Here is a 16,971-nt window from a genome sequence, read left to right as displayed (position 1 = left end):
GATAAAATATGGTCTGTGCCCTGCATGGACGGGAACAGGTTGCCTAGTTCATATGCAAAATAAAACGCAACACAACAAAAAACAACTTAAACGACGGAAGAGTTCTCTATATTCAAAAGGTATATCATTCCGATTCGACCACTATGGATCAACTCTACTACCTCTTTCAAAACAAATAAACGCTATAGTTCAAATATGTACGCGTGCATAAAGTGTAAATAATGTTGTATTGAGAATGGCTGTTAGATTTATAATTGCATATGTACACTATTAGTCTGGAACGGAGGTCCACGGTGCATGAGTGGAACCTTTTTTTAAATATGCTGATGATATTCGAGATTGTCTTGGGTAAAAGAAAAGTTTTGTTCCCAAGAAAAAATCATGCCCAAGGAGTCTTAATCCAAGATGGCCACCAAGATGGCCGACCAAAAACATAGGAAATACTGTTTTTTAGCAAATGACACATACAACATATATTTTTCATGGTTTTGGTAAGTTTTTTTAATTTAAGACATTGAGAACATATTATTCTTATTAAGCAAATACGTTTTTTGGTGAAAATTTAAACATTGTGTGAAAAAAATGACTATATCAATGAAAAAAGGTAAAACACATTTGTTTTTGTCCTTATAATATGTTTCAATTTGTATCTGAAAAACAGTTTGGATACAATTATAATCCTAACTACATGTATACACACCTATGGGACTTAGGATTATAAATATATAATATTTCATGTAAATATTATAATATAAATGTGATTTGTAAGACAAGAAAAGTGGATGGGGTAAATGCCAAATATAAAGAAAAAATGCCTAATGTGCATATTGATATATTTTGAGATATACGAGGCTTATTAACTTGTTATGTTTATGTATTTTGATCTTTTTGATACTTTTAAGTTTATGCACTTTGTTATGCCCCCGGTAGGGTGGCATATAGCAGTTGAACTGTCCGTCAGTCCATCCGTCCGTCTGTCTGTCCGTCTGTCCGAAAACTTTTACATTGGCCATAACTGTTGCAATATTGAAGATAGCAACTTGATATTTGGCATGCATGTGTATCTCATGGAGCTGCACTTTTTGAGTGGTTAAAGGTCAATGTCAAGGACATCCTTCATGGTTAAAGGTAAAAAAACACCAAGGGAAGTAGCAATCTTTAAAGGGAGATAATTTCTATTCTTCATTTGGCAGGTACAGCTCATTTTCACAAGGGAAGTAATATTTTTTAAAGGGATATAATAATAATTTTAAAAAGCGGCGCAGTAGTAGGGGGCATTGTGTTTTTGACAAACACATTTCTTGTTTTGAAACATAAATTTCATGTTCTCTTTATTATAATTGTAAAAATAAAGATACAAATCATTTATCCACAATGGGTATAAAATCTCTCATATTGAGCTTTATTAGTCAGGGGTCACCCTGCATGATTCTAAGATTTTATTTAATAAATGCTGATAATAATCTACATTTTTGGGGGTAAAACATTATTTTTGCACCCACGAAACTTATTGATCACATGGTTTCTTAAGCCAAGATGGCTGCCCATAAATCTATAAAATACTGTGTTTGCACGAATTGCGCAAACAACATCTAATTTCGACCGTTCTGGTTAGCTTTTTAATTTAAGGAATGTATAACATATTATTTAAAAAACTACAACAATTAACTGTTTTTGATGAAATATATTACATGAATATATTATATGAAAACATGATTAAATACACGTTAAATTGGTACACATAATGGTTGTTTTTGCGTAGGACATTTTCAAGTATTACATGAAAAGCTTTTTGGATGAAATTAACACGTCAACTGCATACATAAACCATACAGAGACTTAGGAATAAAATGATAAATTATTTTATGTGAATATAATCCATGATTATTATATATAAGAAAATAAACGTGGATGGACAAATGACAATCTGAAGAAAAAATGCCTAATGTTTATGTTGATATATTTTAAGATAATAGATCATTTTTAAACTTGTTATGTTCACGGATATATGGATTTATTTTCGTACTGATAAGTGCATGTACATTGCATGTAATTAGAAGCTTATTCCACTAACTCATAACAGTATTGTTAATAAAGTAGGAAAACAAGATCATCTAATTGTATGCACATAGCTTACGCATTTAAATCCCTCAAATGAAAAACACTGCTGTAAGATGTCATTTAAATTATCAAATAAAACACATTGTTTCGAAACAAAGATTGTTATTTTTCACACAAAAAAAATCTGATTAAGATGTGTATTATTTAATTATTTTTTGGGGGAGGGGATGAGGGTTAAGTGTCAATGCTGTTTACTAAAACTGAAACACTGCATAATACACAATTGCGAGACAAATACCTAGTCTTTACTAAATTATGAAGTTTCTATATTGTTATTGTAACGTATACTTTCCTTTCTAGGTGATTATATGAAACATATTTCATTCAATCAAGTAAGTAGATTAAATCTAATTAAGTTGAGCACCCAAACCAGTTGTGCGTGTGTGTTTTTTGACGTTTATGAAGTCCTTCCGCGCCTGAGGCTGAATAATGCGTGGACCCGGAGTTGGTTCCCTAACTTCTACTAAATTAACTCACTAGCTTGATCTTTAAAAATAAAAAAGGAAACTTATAATAAATTGTAAACAACCATAAATTTAAAAAAAATGTTGTTTTCCCCCAAATTAACCATTACCATTTCCTTGGAGTCTGTGTCGCCATATCTCGCATTTCTCTGCTCCCTATGCAGGGACTAGTTGCTCAAAAAACAAATTAACGGCCATTGATTGTTCCATGAAGGTTACGCATGCGCAATTAATTTCCTTCTATATTACATATAAAATAGTTGATGTTCGATATCAATTTTTACCATGACCAAGCGTTTCAACACTATATCATCATACATCATTGGAAAGATAAATGCATAATCTTTTGAAAATAATGCATGCAATCAAATTCTATGTGTTGTAACTCAAAATATTTACCTTAGAATAGGCACACCAGTTTTGACACATGTGGAGGCGACCATTTTTACTCAAATAGTATGACCTACTTTCAAAGCCGGGAACCATCGACAGAAAAAGTAGAGCACAAAAATGGCTTTTCTTCTTATTGCTTACAAATATACCTTAAAATTAATACCAAAAACAACCATTTGCATTCTATTTTACAAATCCTAGGCAGCATTCACTGAACAATGTGTGCTATATATCAAATTGACTGCATGTAACCCTGTAAACAGGAGTTCCGGTTTGGGATTATGTGACCTGAAAGTATTAATGTGACTAACTTGTTAACCCTTCAGTATATGTTTTAATATGTAGCAAATTTGTTTTCTGGGATTATTTGATAATATTTGAAAAAAGCATTGCTTAAAAAAAAGTATGTGTTGGGACTGAAGTTTATCTTAACAGACGTTTATCTTAAAGTAGTAGTAGTAGTAGTAGTAGTAGTAGTAGTAGTAGTAGTAGTAGTAGTAGTAGTAGTAGTAGTAGTAGTAGTGTAGTAGTAGTAGTAGTAGTAGTAGTAGTAGTAGTAGTAGTAGTAGTAGTAGTAGAAGTAGTAGTAGTAGTAGTAGTAGTAGCAGTAGTAGTAGTAGTAGTAGTAGCTTTGACCAGCTATATATATGCGTACAGAATAGTTACACATGTTACGCAAAATTTGATTGGCTGACTAACTCGGGATCTCAAGATAACGAAAATTCTCTCCTCTTTTATAGAAAAAACGGGCACTCAAAAAAACCAGGGACGCCTGTGGAATCGATCACACTCGAACCCCCACTTAAATCTTTCTCGGGACGGAGAGCACAAATACCACACACAATCCAGTAAACAGAATACATAATCAATCCATAATAATGATGACAATAATAAAAAATAATAATATATAGTAATATCAATAGCATATCCTATTTCTCCATCATTACGAAACTTCTCATGTTAAAACATTACATGTATGTAAAAATAAAAAGTTCAATCAAATCGATAGGAGAGTTTCGCTTGTTAAAAGTTCAATCAAATCGATAGGAGAGTTTCGCTTGTAAGCCGCTGTCCCGCTTGGTGTGCGGCCTGGATGTTGGGGAGACAGTTGGTGGGATAGGCGATGGCGGCCCCGTTTTGGGGTTTGTGAGGCTTCGTGGTCGATCTTTGACTGATCTGTTGTCACGGGCAGCTAGCGGGTTGATGTGGGAGCGCTTCCTAAAGGGTCGTATGTGCCGGCGGGCCGGGGTTTCCTCGATTATGGGCTCTGGGAGGGGTCGTTTGTGCGGGCGGAGCGGGGTTGACTCGGTCGGCGGGGCTGCACTTGTGTGGAAGAGGCAGGTTCTTCACACTCGAGACTGGGACAAGGCACCGTTACCGTTCACGACTGACTTACGCGAACAGTTTGACTAACCCCTCAACTTCCGCACCAGGCAAATACACAACAATCACGTGCATTTGTTGTCAAACCCTTTAACATAAGAAAAAGCTGTTTGTTATTTCAAAGCCAAGTCCCAAAATGAGCTTAGAAGAAGGTTTGTTCCAAAAACGGCGGAGGATGGGGTTAAATCAAAATAAATCTGTACTAAATGAATTAATAGACATAAAAACGCTTCCATAGGATAAAATAATCGTGATTTATGTTATATTTTACTGTAGACATGCACAACTAGTGTTAATCATACGAGTAAATGATACTCGAATATCCAAAATCTCGAAAGTTAAATGAAGCAAGAAATTTGTGGACGGTTTTGCTTCAATAACTTTTTTATTCCGACGTTTACGGTATTAACACAAATAAACCCGATGAGAGCGCGACCACCGTAGAGCCGAAATAGCGTATTCATTAAAAAGAAATACAAGATAAGTATTGATGCAAAGCATCAAAGGGCGTCGGGAATTTAAGTGTATAAGGCACTCAATGAAGTTACATGGAACGATTTTTTTCTACTGTAAATATTAATATATTGGCCGAGTATTTTAAACAAAATAGAAAAGATACTGGTATAACCATTATCTATAATTTTGTGTTATACCCCCCAAATAACCATTATTTATGATGTTGTGTTATAACCCCCAAATAACCTTATCTATGATTTTGTGTTGTAACCCCCAAATATTTCATAGTTCATTTTATTTACATTGGTTTCCTTTTTTTACTGGCATCCGTGTGCAGTTTTCATTAATGGAACAGAACTGTGTAGGTTTTGAAAAATCTGCTTCATCTTGTAAGCGTATTTTCATGATTCTGAACTTATTCTTACATTGCTCATTTACGATAGGGGTTGAGTACTCATTGATATGAAAACACTGTAAAAGTTTGAAAAAAAAATGAATGAAAACTGTTAATTGCATAAAGAAGCTGCATTTCACAATACTTTGAAATTCAGTAAAAGATCATAATAGATTTAATGCTCCGATATTCATCATTTGCAATAGGGTTCAAGTAATACTGATATAACAACACGTAACAAGTTTGGAAAGATAAAGACATAAGTTGTGAAATCTTTTAAACAAGTGGAAATTGTTTATTTTGTCAAATTTAATAGAAAAAAAATTCTGGACTTATTGCCCCGATGTTTCTCATTTTTAATGAGGTAAACATGCTCATTGATATAAAGATACTGTAAATTTGGAAAGAATCGGATGAAAAATGTTGACATAATCACATAACAAAGCAGTTTTTCACTTTCATTTTTAAATTCAAAGAGACATAATTCTGGACTTATGGTCCGATATTGCTCATGTAGAGAGTTTGGGTTGGGTCCTCATTGATAAAAACCAGTGCAAGTTTGGGAATAATCGGATGAAAATTTTTGACTTCGAACAATGAATACAAAATTTCTCAAATGCTAAGGAAGATAACTATGGACGTAATGGTCGGAAAATGCTAAAGGACCCATACTGCCTGGATAGTAATACGTATCGCGCTTTGCGCTCTATATGTGGTTCTTAAAAAAACTCCGAGGAGTGCTTGACTCTGAGGAAACGGGTTGCTGGGACACAGCTCCTCATTGATAAGCGGCTGCTTCCTTTATCGCAACTCATTGTTACAATCAATAATACGTGTCGCGCTCTATATGTGGTAGGGATAGTACTTAGGGCCTATGATAGACAACCTTAAAAATACATGGATAATAGATGTGTTGTTTGCATTTATTTGTTAATATAAAAACACGGGTATTTTTTAATAAGATATTTAAGTGATGTAAGAAATTTTAATTAACGTTGTCACCACGCTTCATCCAATAAGTAAAATGGATTTTAAAATGTTTACATAAACTAAAGCTTAATTATATTTATTAACCTGACTGAAAAAATTGTCAGCCGCCGAACTGTTCCGTTCGTGCCGGAACACGGGATTGAACAGGGGATCTTTAGATGATTGTTTTGTAAACGATTTCAGTCCTACGCTCTCCCAACTGAGCTATTCCGGCTGATATCATTTATGTTCTGCTATTGGGTGAAGTTGTGTATGGCGATCGTTATTATATGTCTATTAATAAACTAACACATTGTATGTTTTCGTACCACTACGCCTTCCAATAAACTTGCTTGCGCGATAGCTAGGTCGTCAAATATCGTACAACATTGATTCTCCACTAAATAAGCAATTTAGAAAAACCACAAAATAAATATATTTTGATTATTTTGACTATGTTTTGTTTTTATACAAAACCAGAAAGTTTCGCGTATTTGCCCAGTCCCTGTGATCTTTCCCCTGTGATCAGTTATTAATTAAAACAATTAGCTTTTCATTATTGGCAATAAATGTTGTATTAAATGTAAAAGGCACAAATGCAGTACTTATTTACAATAATTTACACAAAAAATCACCACTATGCAAGATATTCTTAAAACAAAAATATATACATTGATCCGTAAAGTAACTTCTCCCATAAGCGAAAATAAAACGCATTACATACTAGTCGCCGCTCTCCAGAGCGACGCCAATAACTATAAAGTGGCTTACCTGGTGAAAATATCCGCTACTCCATCGCGGAAAACACGAAAACGACGCCATCTTGGAAGTAAGTTCCAACTAACCTCACTAAAACCCAGTAAGCTACAGACTACGCATGCCCCCCCCCCCCCCCCCACCCCCGGTTAAGGTTTATTGGATAACTGCGCACTGTGTCTCTATGTACTGATGTATGCAAAGACAAGCTTCCTAAGACAAAAGAATTGTTTTTTATATTGAAAATTGCACGATTATGCGGTCAATACAATGCAGACATAGATCGATGGATTCAATATCAAATACTACACAGTGATTTGTGCTGTGTTGATGTTATCGAACGTGTCCCTGTATACATGTATATATCTTCCATGTTGTCATAATTCAATCTTCAGAAGCTGTAATCAGTTAATTTGTTTTTATTTGGAAGAAACATATTAACGATCTTCCTTTTAATTTCTTCGTTTGAAACGTTTCTGTTCATAAATCGCGAACGTGACCATGTTGACAGTTAAATATATTTGACATGCGGCCCATACGTTTATATATACTAACAGCTTTAAAACATATCCCCAAATCGTTATAAATAGACGTCCGATAGTTTCAACATAAGCACAATTAATTGTGCAATATCCGATTCGTACTACAAGTTTTGGCAATCAGGTTTTCATTTTCTGTCTATAAATGTACGTGTGGTTTAAATCGTTTAAGACGCGCGTTTATTTCGGAAAAAGATCTATAAATAAATAATAATAATAATCATGTTTATTTATAAATCTTCGGTTCGGATAGCCCTCTATTCGGGTAAATCCCCAATGTGTGGCGTTTGTCGTTCAAGGGCAGTGATCCCACGTTTGACCATTTAAAACGCGTTCAGATAAAACTGGGCATAATGCATGTGCGAAAAGTGTCATACCAGATTACACTGTGCAGTCCGTACTGGCTAATCAGGGACGACACTTTACGCTTGTATGGTATTTTTCGTTTTAAGGAAGTCTTTTCTACACGAAAATCCAGTTAAGGCGGAAAGTGTCGTCCCTGATAAGCCTGTGCGGACTGCACAGTGTAATCTGGGACGACACTTTACGCACATGCATTAAGTCCAGTTTTCTCAGAACGCGACTCATTTTAGTTTATAGTTGTTGTGTTATAAAAGTATTGGAAAAGAATCAGGAATTTCTTTCCTTATAAAGTTTCTGGTGTATGATGCTGATTCAAATTGCACATTTGATTAAAACATACGTAAAAAAGCAATTTTAATTGTCATAATACAAAGATCTATCAATATGCATGTTATTTAAATGATTAGAACTGTGGTTGATAGCAAGTGCACAAGGTACTGTGGGGCAAGACCAGGCTCATCACTCATTATACGTCGGTTGATCGGAAGTACCTCATAAATACATCGCTAATTGCATGTCAAGTCGCGCTGTGGGGACGATAATGACACGTGCCGAACATACTACTTCACGTGGCAAGTGTTCAAAGCGGATTTCCATTACACGTGCAATTTACGTACAGGTTTCGCAAATCTTATCTAATGATATATAGAGGTTTGTCTGATTGCATCAACGGTATGTCAGAAACATATTAACATGTATGTGTTAATTTAAATATATTGTATATTATGCTGGAAAAATACATCTGATTTTATTTCCCGACTTCATAGTGAACAGCAATTTGCACTTAGTTGTTAAGTTACCATAAAGGACCGATCATTTGTTTTCAATAAATGGTCAAAATATGGTCAATGTCTGAAGCTGAATATTGTATTGAAGTGCGTGGACTGTATTGAAGATGAATTGAATATGTAAGAAAAATCACCACAACAACACAACTATCATATTTATTGCAGGTTTTTTTTTCAAATCGGCTGGTTCTTTTTAATAGAGGAGAAGTTGTTTCGTCCATTTTTTTTTACAATAAATAGGGAACAAAGGTTTCTATATTATAAACTTTAATAGTCTAAACGTAATTAATTTTAAATTATCGGTATATATAATTATCATTGAGCTTTTGAAAAAGGTCCACGTTCGAATTTTGAAGTAACATATAATTGATATAACTGAGTAAGATCGATTTATGAAGGCCTACTACCGGTAATTATAACATTCGTGAATTGTATTTATAATTATTTTGACGCACCCTAATGTATCTATGAATTATATATATCTACTTCATGCATGAGATAAAACTTGGTGCTTACATCGAAGCAGCGTAATCATTTCTATAGCATATACGTGGGCGTGTCTTATTCAGAAGTTCAGTTACAGGTCTTCGCTGAGTATTCTCGGCTACATTATAATTATGTACACCTGCCTATGTGACCTTTAAGGAGAGAATATTTAAATTTGAACCAAATTTACGTTGGTCAAATTTACATCAGCTTCCCGGGTATTCGCCAACGAAATAATTTTGATTAAAAAAAAAACCGGTGGACGGTGGCCAGTGAGACAACTCATGTCTGGTTGCCATCAAAGGACAACGCTACTCCGCCAAGGGAGTGTAGACAATATACAAAAATATCGCTTCCCGATCCGAGCGTTGCCCGCGTTTATCGCCAATCTTGAAGTCACCAGCCGTCGACGCGAACCCCAGAGCAGTTTCCCCAACACGGTGAGCGTACCGAGTACCGCCGTCCTATGACACTTCCGGTATTTTCAAAATGCCACTCATATAAGTCCCGGTCTGCATATCGCCGCCCAGGTCCGCCCGGCCCGTCCGTCCACTACTAGTATATGCTACCACCGCGGCTGCCCCGATCCTCCTGTCCCTCTTCAAACGATGTTTTGAATCCACTGTCCACCTACGGACAATTATCATTCCGCTTGGCGATTCTTGGGAGTAAGCGAGGTCAGCGGTAGAGGACGTCCGGCTCCAGGGGTATCGGTACTCGCTGGATTAGCAGAGCTGCAGAAGTTCCCCGTTCCGAACTTCGATCCTCAAAAGATATAGTGAGTCCACTATCTAGCTACGGACCGTTACCATTCCGCTTGCCGTTTTCTTTGAAAAAGTCTTCAAGAAATTCCTCTACTTTCGCATCGGTCGCGACGTGTGCGCTCCAGCTGCTGACCAATTATATTGGAAACGGTAGCAGTAAGACTTTACGCATTGCAATATGATAATGGAAACGCCGGAAACCAGGACAGATAATTTCACAATTTCTCACAGTGACGTCAATAGACTCACCCCTCTGGTAATGATGTATATATATCACGTGACAGCCGGTGCTCGGTCCTTTTTAATACCGCAGCGGCATCATATAGGTGAGCGAGTGTAATGTGATTGTAAATCTGTAAATATCTGTATTAGTATTTACCATCGAGCGATTATTTTGGTACAAACTGTTTTTCTGTTATTACTTGAATGAAATGTGGATTGATTTGTTTTCATATATGCTGTATTTTTGTAAACTTTTGATACATATTTGTCATCATGAACACGTCGACATCCGCCATGATATTTGCCAATAGTTAATTCATTTTCAGCGTTCTGGGTGATAAAATAACGTCATATGAACTAAACGTTGAAATTAGTGTCACTGTGAATTGTTTGACTTAGTTTTAATACGGTTAATACACGTGTCATATGAATTGAAGTAGATTTTTACAACCGGCTTCTTGGTTCGATCACATGTGGTTTCACAAGCATGATGTAATAGGGTGGAAATCTGGGTGATGTTTTAGTTTGAACACGTGAATATTAATACTCAAAACGAAATTTGCAGATACAGTTTTGAAGAACTTTCTCGGGTTATATTAGCGGGCTATACTCGAAATGTCTGGCAGTGGAACTTCGACACTTCAATTTTTCAACATCATTCTTCAATTTGTATTAGGCAAATGCACCTTCATTTTTTTGCTTTCAGCATAAGCTAAACAAACAGCAAACATGGGAAAGGAAAAGCTCCACATCAACATCGTCGTCATTGGGCACGTCGACTCCGGCAAGTCCACCTCCACTGGTCACATGATCTACAAATGTGGAGGCATCGACAAGAGAACCATTGAGAAGTTCGAGAAGGAAGCCGCTGAGGTAAGTTTAAATCGTTTAAAGCAAATTTCCTTTTTTACGTACAGTACACTTCTGGATAAATTATGCTCAATCGGGTATCTTTTTTTCACTTAACCAAAAAGTACTAGTGTCCCAGTTGATGGATGGTAATTTCAAACGTGTTCAGATTTATTAAACTTGATGATCTGCCATAAAAATTATGGCTCTCGTTGAATACGCAAATGGAAATTTTCCACCTACTAAAGAAATGCTCTAGGGCAGCTATTGTTAAATGTGGTTTACCATTGTGTACACTTTGCTGTGAATTTACTGCGCAAAATATGCATGACTAATGTGTACTTTGTAGATGGGCAAGGGCTCTTTCAAGTATGCCTGGGTTTTGGACAAACTGAAGGCCGAACGTGAACGTGGTATCACCATTGACATTGCTTTGTGGAAGTTTGAGACCACAAGGTACTACGTCACAATTATTGATGCCCCCGGCCATCGTGACTTCATCAAGAACATGATCACAGGTAATTTTGCACGTTTGTAAATGTAGTATGAAATTTGTATAGCATTGCACATACAAGGTTGTTAGAAAAGACTTTGTGAAACTTTGTAATGAAAATAATATTTGCTAATATTTTCTGTAAAAGTATTACCCAGGAATCCCTATATTTTATTGTTTTATAGTATAATATGATTGTGTCGATGATGAATTAATTTATCCACATTCGCAGTCGTTACAGAGGACTTTACTGTCCAAAGATGGCCCAGTCCTTCCTTGGATGTCTGAGACACATTTTACAGTAGAGCAGGCTTGGCGAAATTGCCGGTCCTGACCGGCAGATTTCCATTTGGTCCGGCAGGATTAACAAGAATGTCGGTCCTGGCGACCAGCAAAATGTGAAATGAATGCAAACAAATCATTTTTTTTTATTTTCAAAGTTGAAAATTCGAAGAGCAAATCCCTTACTACATCATGAAAATGACATCACTCATTGTTTTGATGTTTGCAATAAGTTTGTTACGTACAATTAGCAAATCCAACTGGTTACACAACACCTACTTCAAACTCGGTCGCAAAATCGGCAACTGCGGTCTGACAAACAAAATCTTGATAGATTTGAGCAATTTTTCGAGTAGATAATGACATTAAAATATAAATTTCTTTATGAAGCAAGGATTTAAAAAGGTTGTTTATTTAATATCAACAATGTTCTAGTGACTCTGATATCTTTATAACATGCACTAGTCATACGTAAAAAAGTTATCATTTGAAATTGTACAAGTTAGTGTCCGTTAACCGCAAATCGATACTTTTTCTTACTTTAGTTTATGTTGTTATATTGCTTTAATGGATATCATTGGTCAGTTAAAATAGAAGATTGTCCAGACTATCAAGAAGAGTTGATTAACACTGAAAAACTGTGATCTTATTAGGATAAAGCACTGGCAGTGGCTTGTTGAGTAAAAAAAAAAGGGTTTATGTGAATGTACATAGTTGTGTTGTTGTTGTTGTTTTTCAGTCAGGCTAAATTTTCTCCGGACCGGCACATTTTCTGAAATGCCTGTCCGTACGACTGGCAGATTTTTTCCAATTTCGCCAAGCCTGGAAGAGATGAAAATAATTGTTTTGGAATGTTCCGCATTAACAAATTATTTCAGGTTTTATCAAAGGCCAACTTCAGTGATTATCGTTGCTGCTTTTATTTCAGGTACATCACAGGCTGACTGTGCAGTGTTGATCGTTGCTGCTGGTGTTGGTGAGTTTGAGGCTGGTATCTCCAAGAACGGTCAGACCAGAGAACACGCCCTGCTTGCCTTCACCCTTGGAGTGAAGCAGCTTATTGTTGGTGTCAACAAAATGGACAACACTGAACCACCTTTCTCGGAGGTAATTGTCTATTAAAAATGTTGCTACACAAATAATTGGAGGTCACATTTTATTATCTGGAAAAAGGAAATATGGCTTGAGAATGTGAATATTTTCCTCGCTTGTACCAGTGAATTTTCTTTCGTCCAATTGTACCTGTATTGGAAAAATGGAGTCGTGAAAACCTGAAAATAGGGAAAAATCGAGTCGTGAAAACTCTTCAAATTGGGAAAATTGGTAAAGTGTATTTTATCTTGCGCTCCCAGATACTTAAAAATTTATAACTAAGTGTTTTCAAGCTGTTGATATTATATTTACCTAGATTGAGCTTTTATTTTGATGTTTACTCCAGAAACGTTATGAGGAAATCAAGAATGAAGTCGGAAACTACATCAAGAAGATCGGTTACAATCCCAAGGCAGTTGCTTTCGTCCCCATTTCTGGATGGCACGGAGACAACATGATTGAGCCAACAGAAAAGATGCCCTGGTACAAGGGATGGGCCATTGAGAGGAAGGAAGGCAATGCGTCTGGCAAGACCCTGTTCGAGGCTTTCGACTCAATTTTCCCCCCTACCCGACCATTCGAGAAGCCCCTCCGTCTCCCACTCCAGGACGTCTACAAAATTGGAGGTAAGTTTTGTTATAATTAGAGTCTTGTGTGGATTAATATCCTGTACAAGTAATGAAGGATGGGTAGCAGGGAAAATGCCAATACATTTGCAGTCTTTATGAACATTAATGAACTTGTGTTTATTTTATTATGGCAATTTTCCAAGTGTTAACCTGTTGCCATCTTGCAAAACGTCTGACTTAAAAGTGTGTGTTTTTCATTATATTGGGCTTGTGGAAGGACCCATTTCAAATGGAAAAAAGTGAATACTTTTCCCAAATAGGCCCTGAAAGTTTCCGATAGATTTAAAAAAAAGTTTTATTATGTCTCGTTATTTAATGAATCTCGAATCCAGCTCCTTAAGTTAAACCTTAGAAAATGAGATATTAATTTCACTTCATTTCAATTAACAGTGTTTTTTGGCATAAATTGAACAAGACTTATTTTTCAAATTTAGTCCAAATCACATGAATTTTCCCAATTCAAATGGGCCCGGCCCCATTCCCAAAGTGGTAAAAAGGCCAGAAATAAGGGCTTTCAAAGCTCGGAAGGACCCCATCATACAAGATACGACTAAAATCAATCAGGCATATACTGGCGTTGTTTTGGTTGAAAAACACCATGAGTGTATACATATGTATCACCTCATGATGCCTGGCTAGAACTCTGCCTTAAGCCACAGGACCTGAAGTTATATCCTGTATTTCACAGGGGCTTCTGTTTGGTATTACGACATGTTGATAAAAGTTTTGTCTTTAAGGCTTCTGGAATGTGTTTCCTGATTAATGATAAAATCCTTGGTGACTCCTCATTTCTGGAATGTGTAACTATTACAAATGATCTCTTTTACAAGGTATTGGAACGGTGCCAGTGGGCCGAGTTGAGACAGGTATCCTCAAGCCCGGCATGGTCGTCACATTCTCACCTGCCAACATCACGACTGAAGTCAAGTCTGTGGAGATGCACCACGAGTCTCTACCTGAAGCCTCCCCTGGTGACAACGTAGGATTCAACATTAAGAACGTCTCTGTCAAGGAAATCAGAAGAGGAAACGTCACTGGTGACTCCAAGAACGATCCACCAAAGGCAGCCAAGAGCTTCTACGCTCAGGTAGGTACCTGTTGTGAAACCATGTTAATTTAGGAGACTCATTTTCGAGGGTTTGCACAACCATGAAATAAAATGTTCAAAAAATGCGTGTCCAAAACTCTAGGAATTAAAAGGTGCAATGAATATGCAGTTCTTCAAAGCCATAAAATTTATGTAAATGAAACCAAGTAAATTGTATGAGAAGGGCTTGAAAATTGAGATGGCCACGTTTTATGGTTAACCCATTTATTCCTAGCGTCTAGAAAAAAGGCCTTGCAAGCAGCGTAGGCCCTGACGAGATGCCACTTGATGCGGCGTCTCTTCGGGGTCTGCGCTGTTTGCTGAACAGAATTTTTGTAAGAAATATTCTAAATATAGAAATAAATATACTAGACATCCCTAATTTTGGAAATAAATTGATCCAATTTAGAAGGATGGGAGGGTCCACTAAGCATAAATGGATTAATATTAAGTACGTAGGAAAAGTTTCAGGTTCTATTTAAATTAGTTATTCTCGCTTCATTAGTTCGATCTTAAATTGTATGTTAGATCTTTAAAAAAACAAAAGAACTTGAAGCTTTTGTTCTTAATTTTGAAAAGTGCTTACTAAGATGAAAGGTCTGTTTTGAAAACTTGTGTTTCGTTCATCACTCTTTATATCTGTACTGTGAATACATGTTCAATTCCACATTGCAGGTCATCATCCTGAACCACCCAGGAGAGATTAAGAACGGGTATGCGCCGGTGTTGGACTGTCACACAGCACACATCGCCTGCAAGTTCGAGGAGATCAAGGAGAAGATTGACCGTCGTTCTGGCAAGAAGCTGGAAGACTTCCCTAAGGTGGTTAAGTCTGGAGACGCTTGTATGGCTGACCTCGTCCCATCTAAGCCCATGTGCGTCGAGGCTTTCAGCGACTACGCTCCCCTCGGACGTTTTGCAGTGCGTGACATGAGACAGACCGTTGCTGTCGGTGTCATCAAGGAGGTCACCAAGGAGGTTGATGGTCAAGGAAAGGTCACAAAGGCTGCCACCAAGAAGAAATGATTATGTGGCAATCTAACTCGTCATTGTGGACATTGCATTTGTATTAAACATCATGAGAAAAACCATTTCTGCCGCGCATGTCCGCAATTATATCCCAAATCGACCATGTTCAAAAAGACTGGTCTTCGCTCTATTCTCTGTATTGAGGCAAAGAAGCCTTTGCTGTATAATATTTGGACTTGTATTATTCATAGGTTAACAATTCATCGTAAAGAATTCAGGAGAAAAAAGCTTAATTCCTGTGTTAATTTATGTATAGTTTTTTAGTTCCGCTTGTAAGTCTTCACCAAAAAATAAATGAAGAATCTGACTTAGTGTTGTGTTATAAATGATGTATTATTCAGAGGTGTCAAAGTTCAGGATTATTCCTGAATTCAGGATTTAGGCCTTCAAAAACTGCTTTTGATATTGATATAAATTAGAGGATTTTTGTTCTGATGATTCAAGATTTTTGTCACAAAATGTCATTTTAAACACAAATTATTTTAATTTGACATATTGTTAACACAAATTTTAAATTATAAAAATTAAATGAATTATTTACCCTCTTTTACACTTGCCCCCCACATGCTGGGCTTATTTTCAGGATTTTAGATTTTGGTCAATTGACACCCCTGATTATTATGCTTTGAGAGAAAAGCTGATCATTTCTCATATGGGTGAAAGGTACAACTAAGTCGTTGAATTTAGAATATTGTCAAAATGTAACGATACAAGTAACTGGGAAATGCACTATGGGATGATGTACATGATGCGAATATTTTTACACTATGGGATGATGTACATAATGCGAATATTTTTAATTAAGTGATCTATTGGAAGAATTAAGTTTCAATTAAGAAGCAATAAACTTTGTGCAGCATAAATTATTGACTATTTGTAATTAACACAAAATTTAAATAAAACATTCTGGAAAAGGTAGCAGTAATTGGAGGATGGGTAATAGGCGTGTCGGAGCATGTGTGCTTGAACATTTTAATAAAAAGAAGTGCCGCTGAAGTAGTATTGCATTTCTTATTGCACAAAGTTTTGTTGTCCTTTACTTTCGGCAAGTGGCCAATTGCCAAAACAGTACGAAATTTCACAATATGAAACAACATGCACAGTAGAAAAAAGCTGGGTTCACTGTCTATGCAAAGCACTGAGGGTTAAAATGGTTTCAAAGCGCCCAACCTCGCACTTTGCCCAGCAATATTCATGATACGTATAAGTGATTCATAAAATTTAACATCCGCATTGCAACTTAAAATGAACACAAATAATAGGGAATTTAAACGCATTCAACTTGATAACCATTTAATTACTCAATAATAGGAAGGAGACCAGAGCAACAGAGATGCAACTTTTTGAGAAATGATAAAATGAAACTACGATCAAGTGTCGACTTGTTTTTATGCCCCTGGTAGGGGCATATA

The 16,971-nt window shown here is 36.4% G+C and overlaps 1 protein-coding gene across 1 annotated transcript; it reads left to right on the top strand.

Annotated features, from left to right (window-relative positions):
- Positions 1 to 10,055: 10,055 nt before the first annotated feature.
- On the top strand, positions 10,056 to 15,866 carry LOC127858405 (elongation factor 1-alpha). The gene is made up of 7 exons (XM_052395542.1): positions 10,056 to 10,202; positions 10,805 to 10,971; positions 11,297 to 11,465; positions 12,651 to 12,829; positions 13,161 to 13,440; positions 14,274 to 14,530; positions 15,206 to 15,866. The coding sequence occupies exons 2-7, from the start codon at positions 10,828 to 10,830 to the stop codon at positions 15,554 to 15,556; spliced, it is 1,380 nt and encodes a 459-aa protein (XP_052251502.1). The 5' UTR covers positions 10,056 to 10,202; positions 10,805 to 10,827; the 3' UTR covers positions 15,557 to 15,866.
- Positions 15,867 to 16,971: the final 1,105 nt, after the last annotated feature.

This window comes from Dreissena polymorpha, chromosome 14 (genome assembly GCF_020536995.1).
Source record: "Dreissena polymorpha isolate Duluth1 chromosome 14, UMN_Dpol_1.0, whole genome shotgun sequence".
Lineage (NCBI taxonomy): Eukaryota > Metazoa > Mollusca > Bivalvia > Myida > Dreissenidae > Dreissena > Dreissena polymorpha.
Note: the sequence above shows the minus strand (reverse complement) of the source record. Positions and strands in the feature narration are given on the sequence as shown.

Bases quoted from the DNA above. Each gene is read 5' to 3' on its own strand.
- LOC127858405 (XM_052395542.1), top strand. From the start codon at position 10,828: ATGGGAAAGGAAAAGCTCCACATCAACATCGTCGTCATTGGGCACGTC. The intron at 11,466-12,650 runs GTAATTTTGCAC...CTTTTATTTCAG, and splicing joins CATCAAGAACATGATCACAG to GTACATCACAGGCTGACTGT. The intron at 14,531-15,205 runs GTAGGTACCTGT...TCCACATTGCAG, and splicing joins CCAAGAGCTTCTACGCTCAG to GTCATCATCCTGAACCACCC.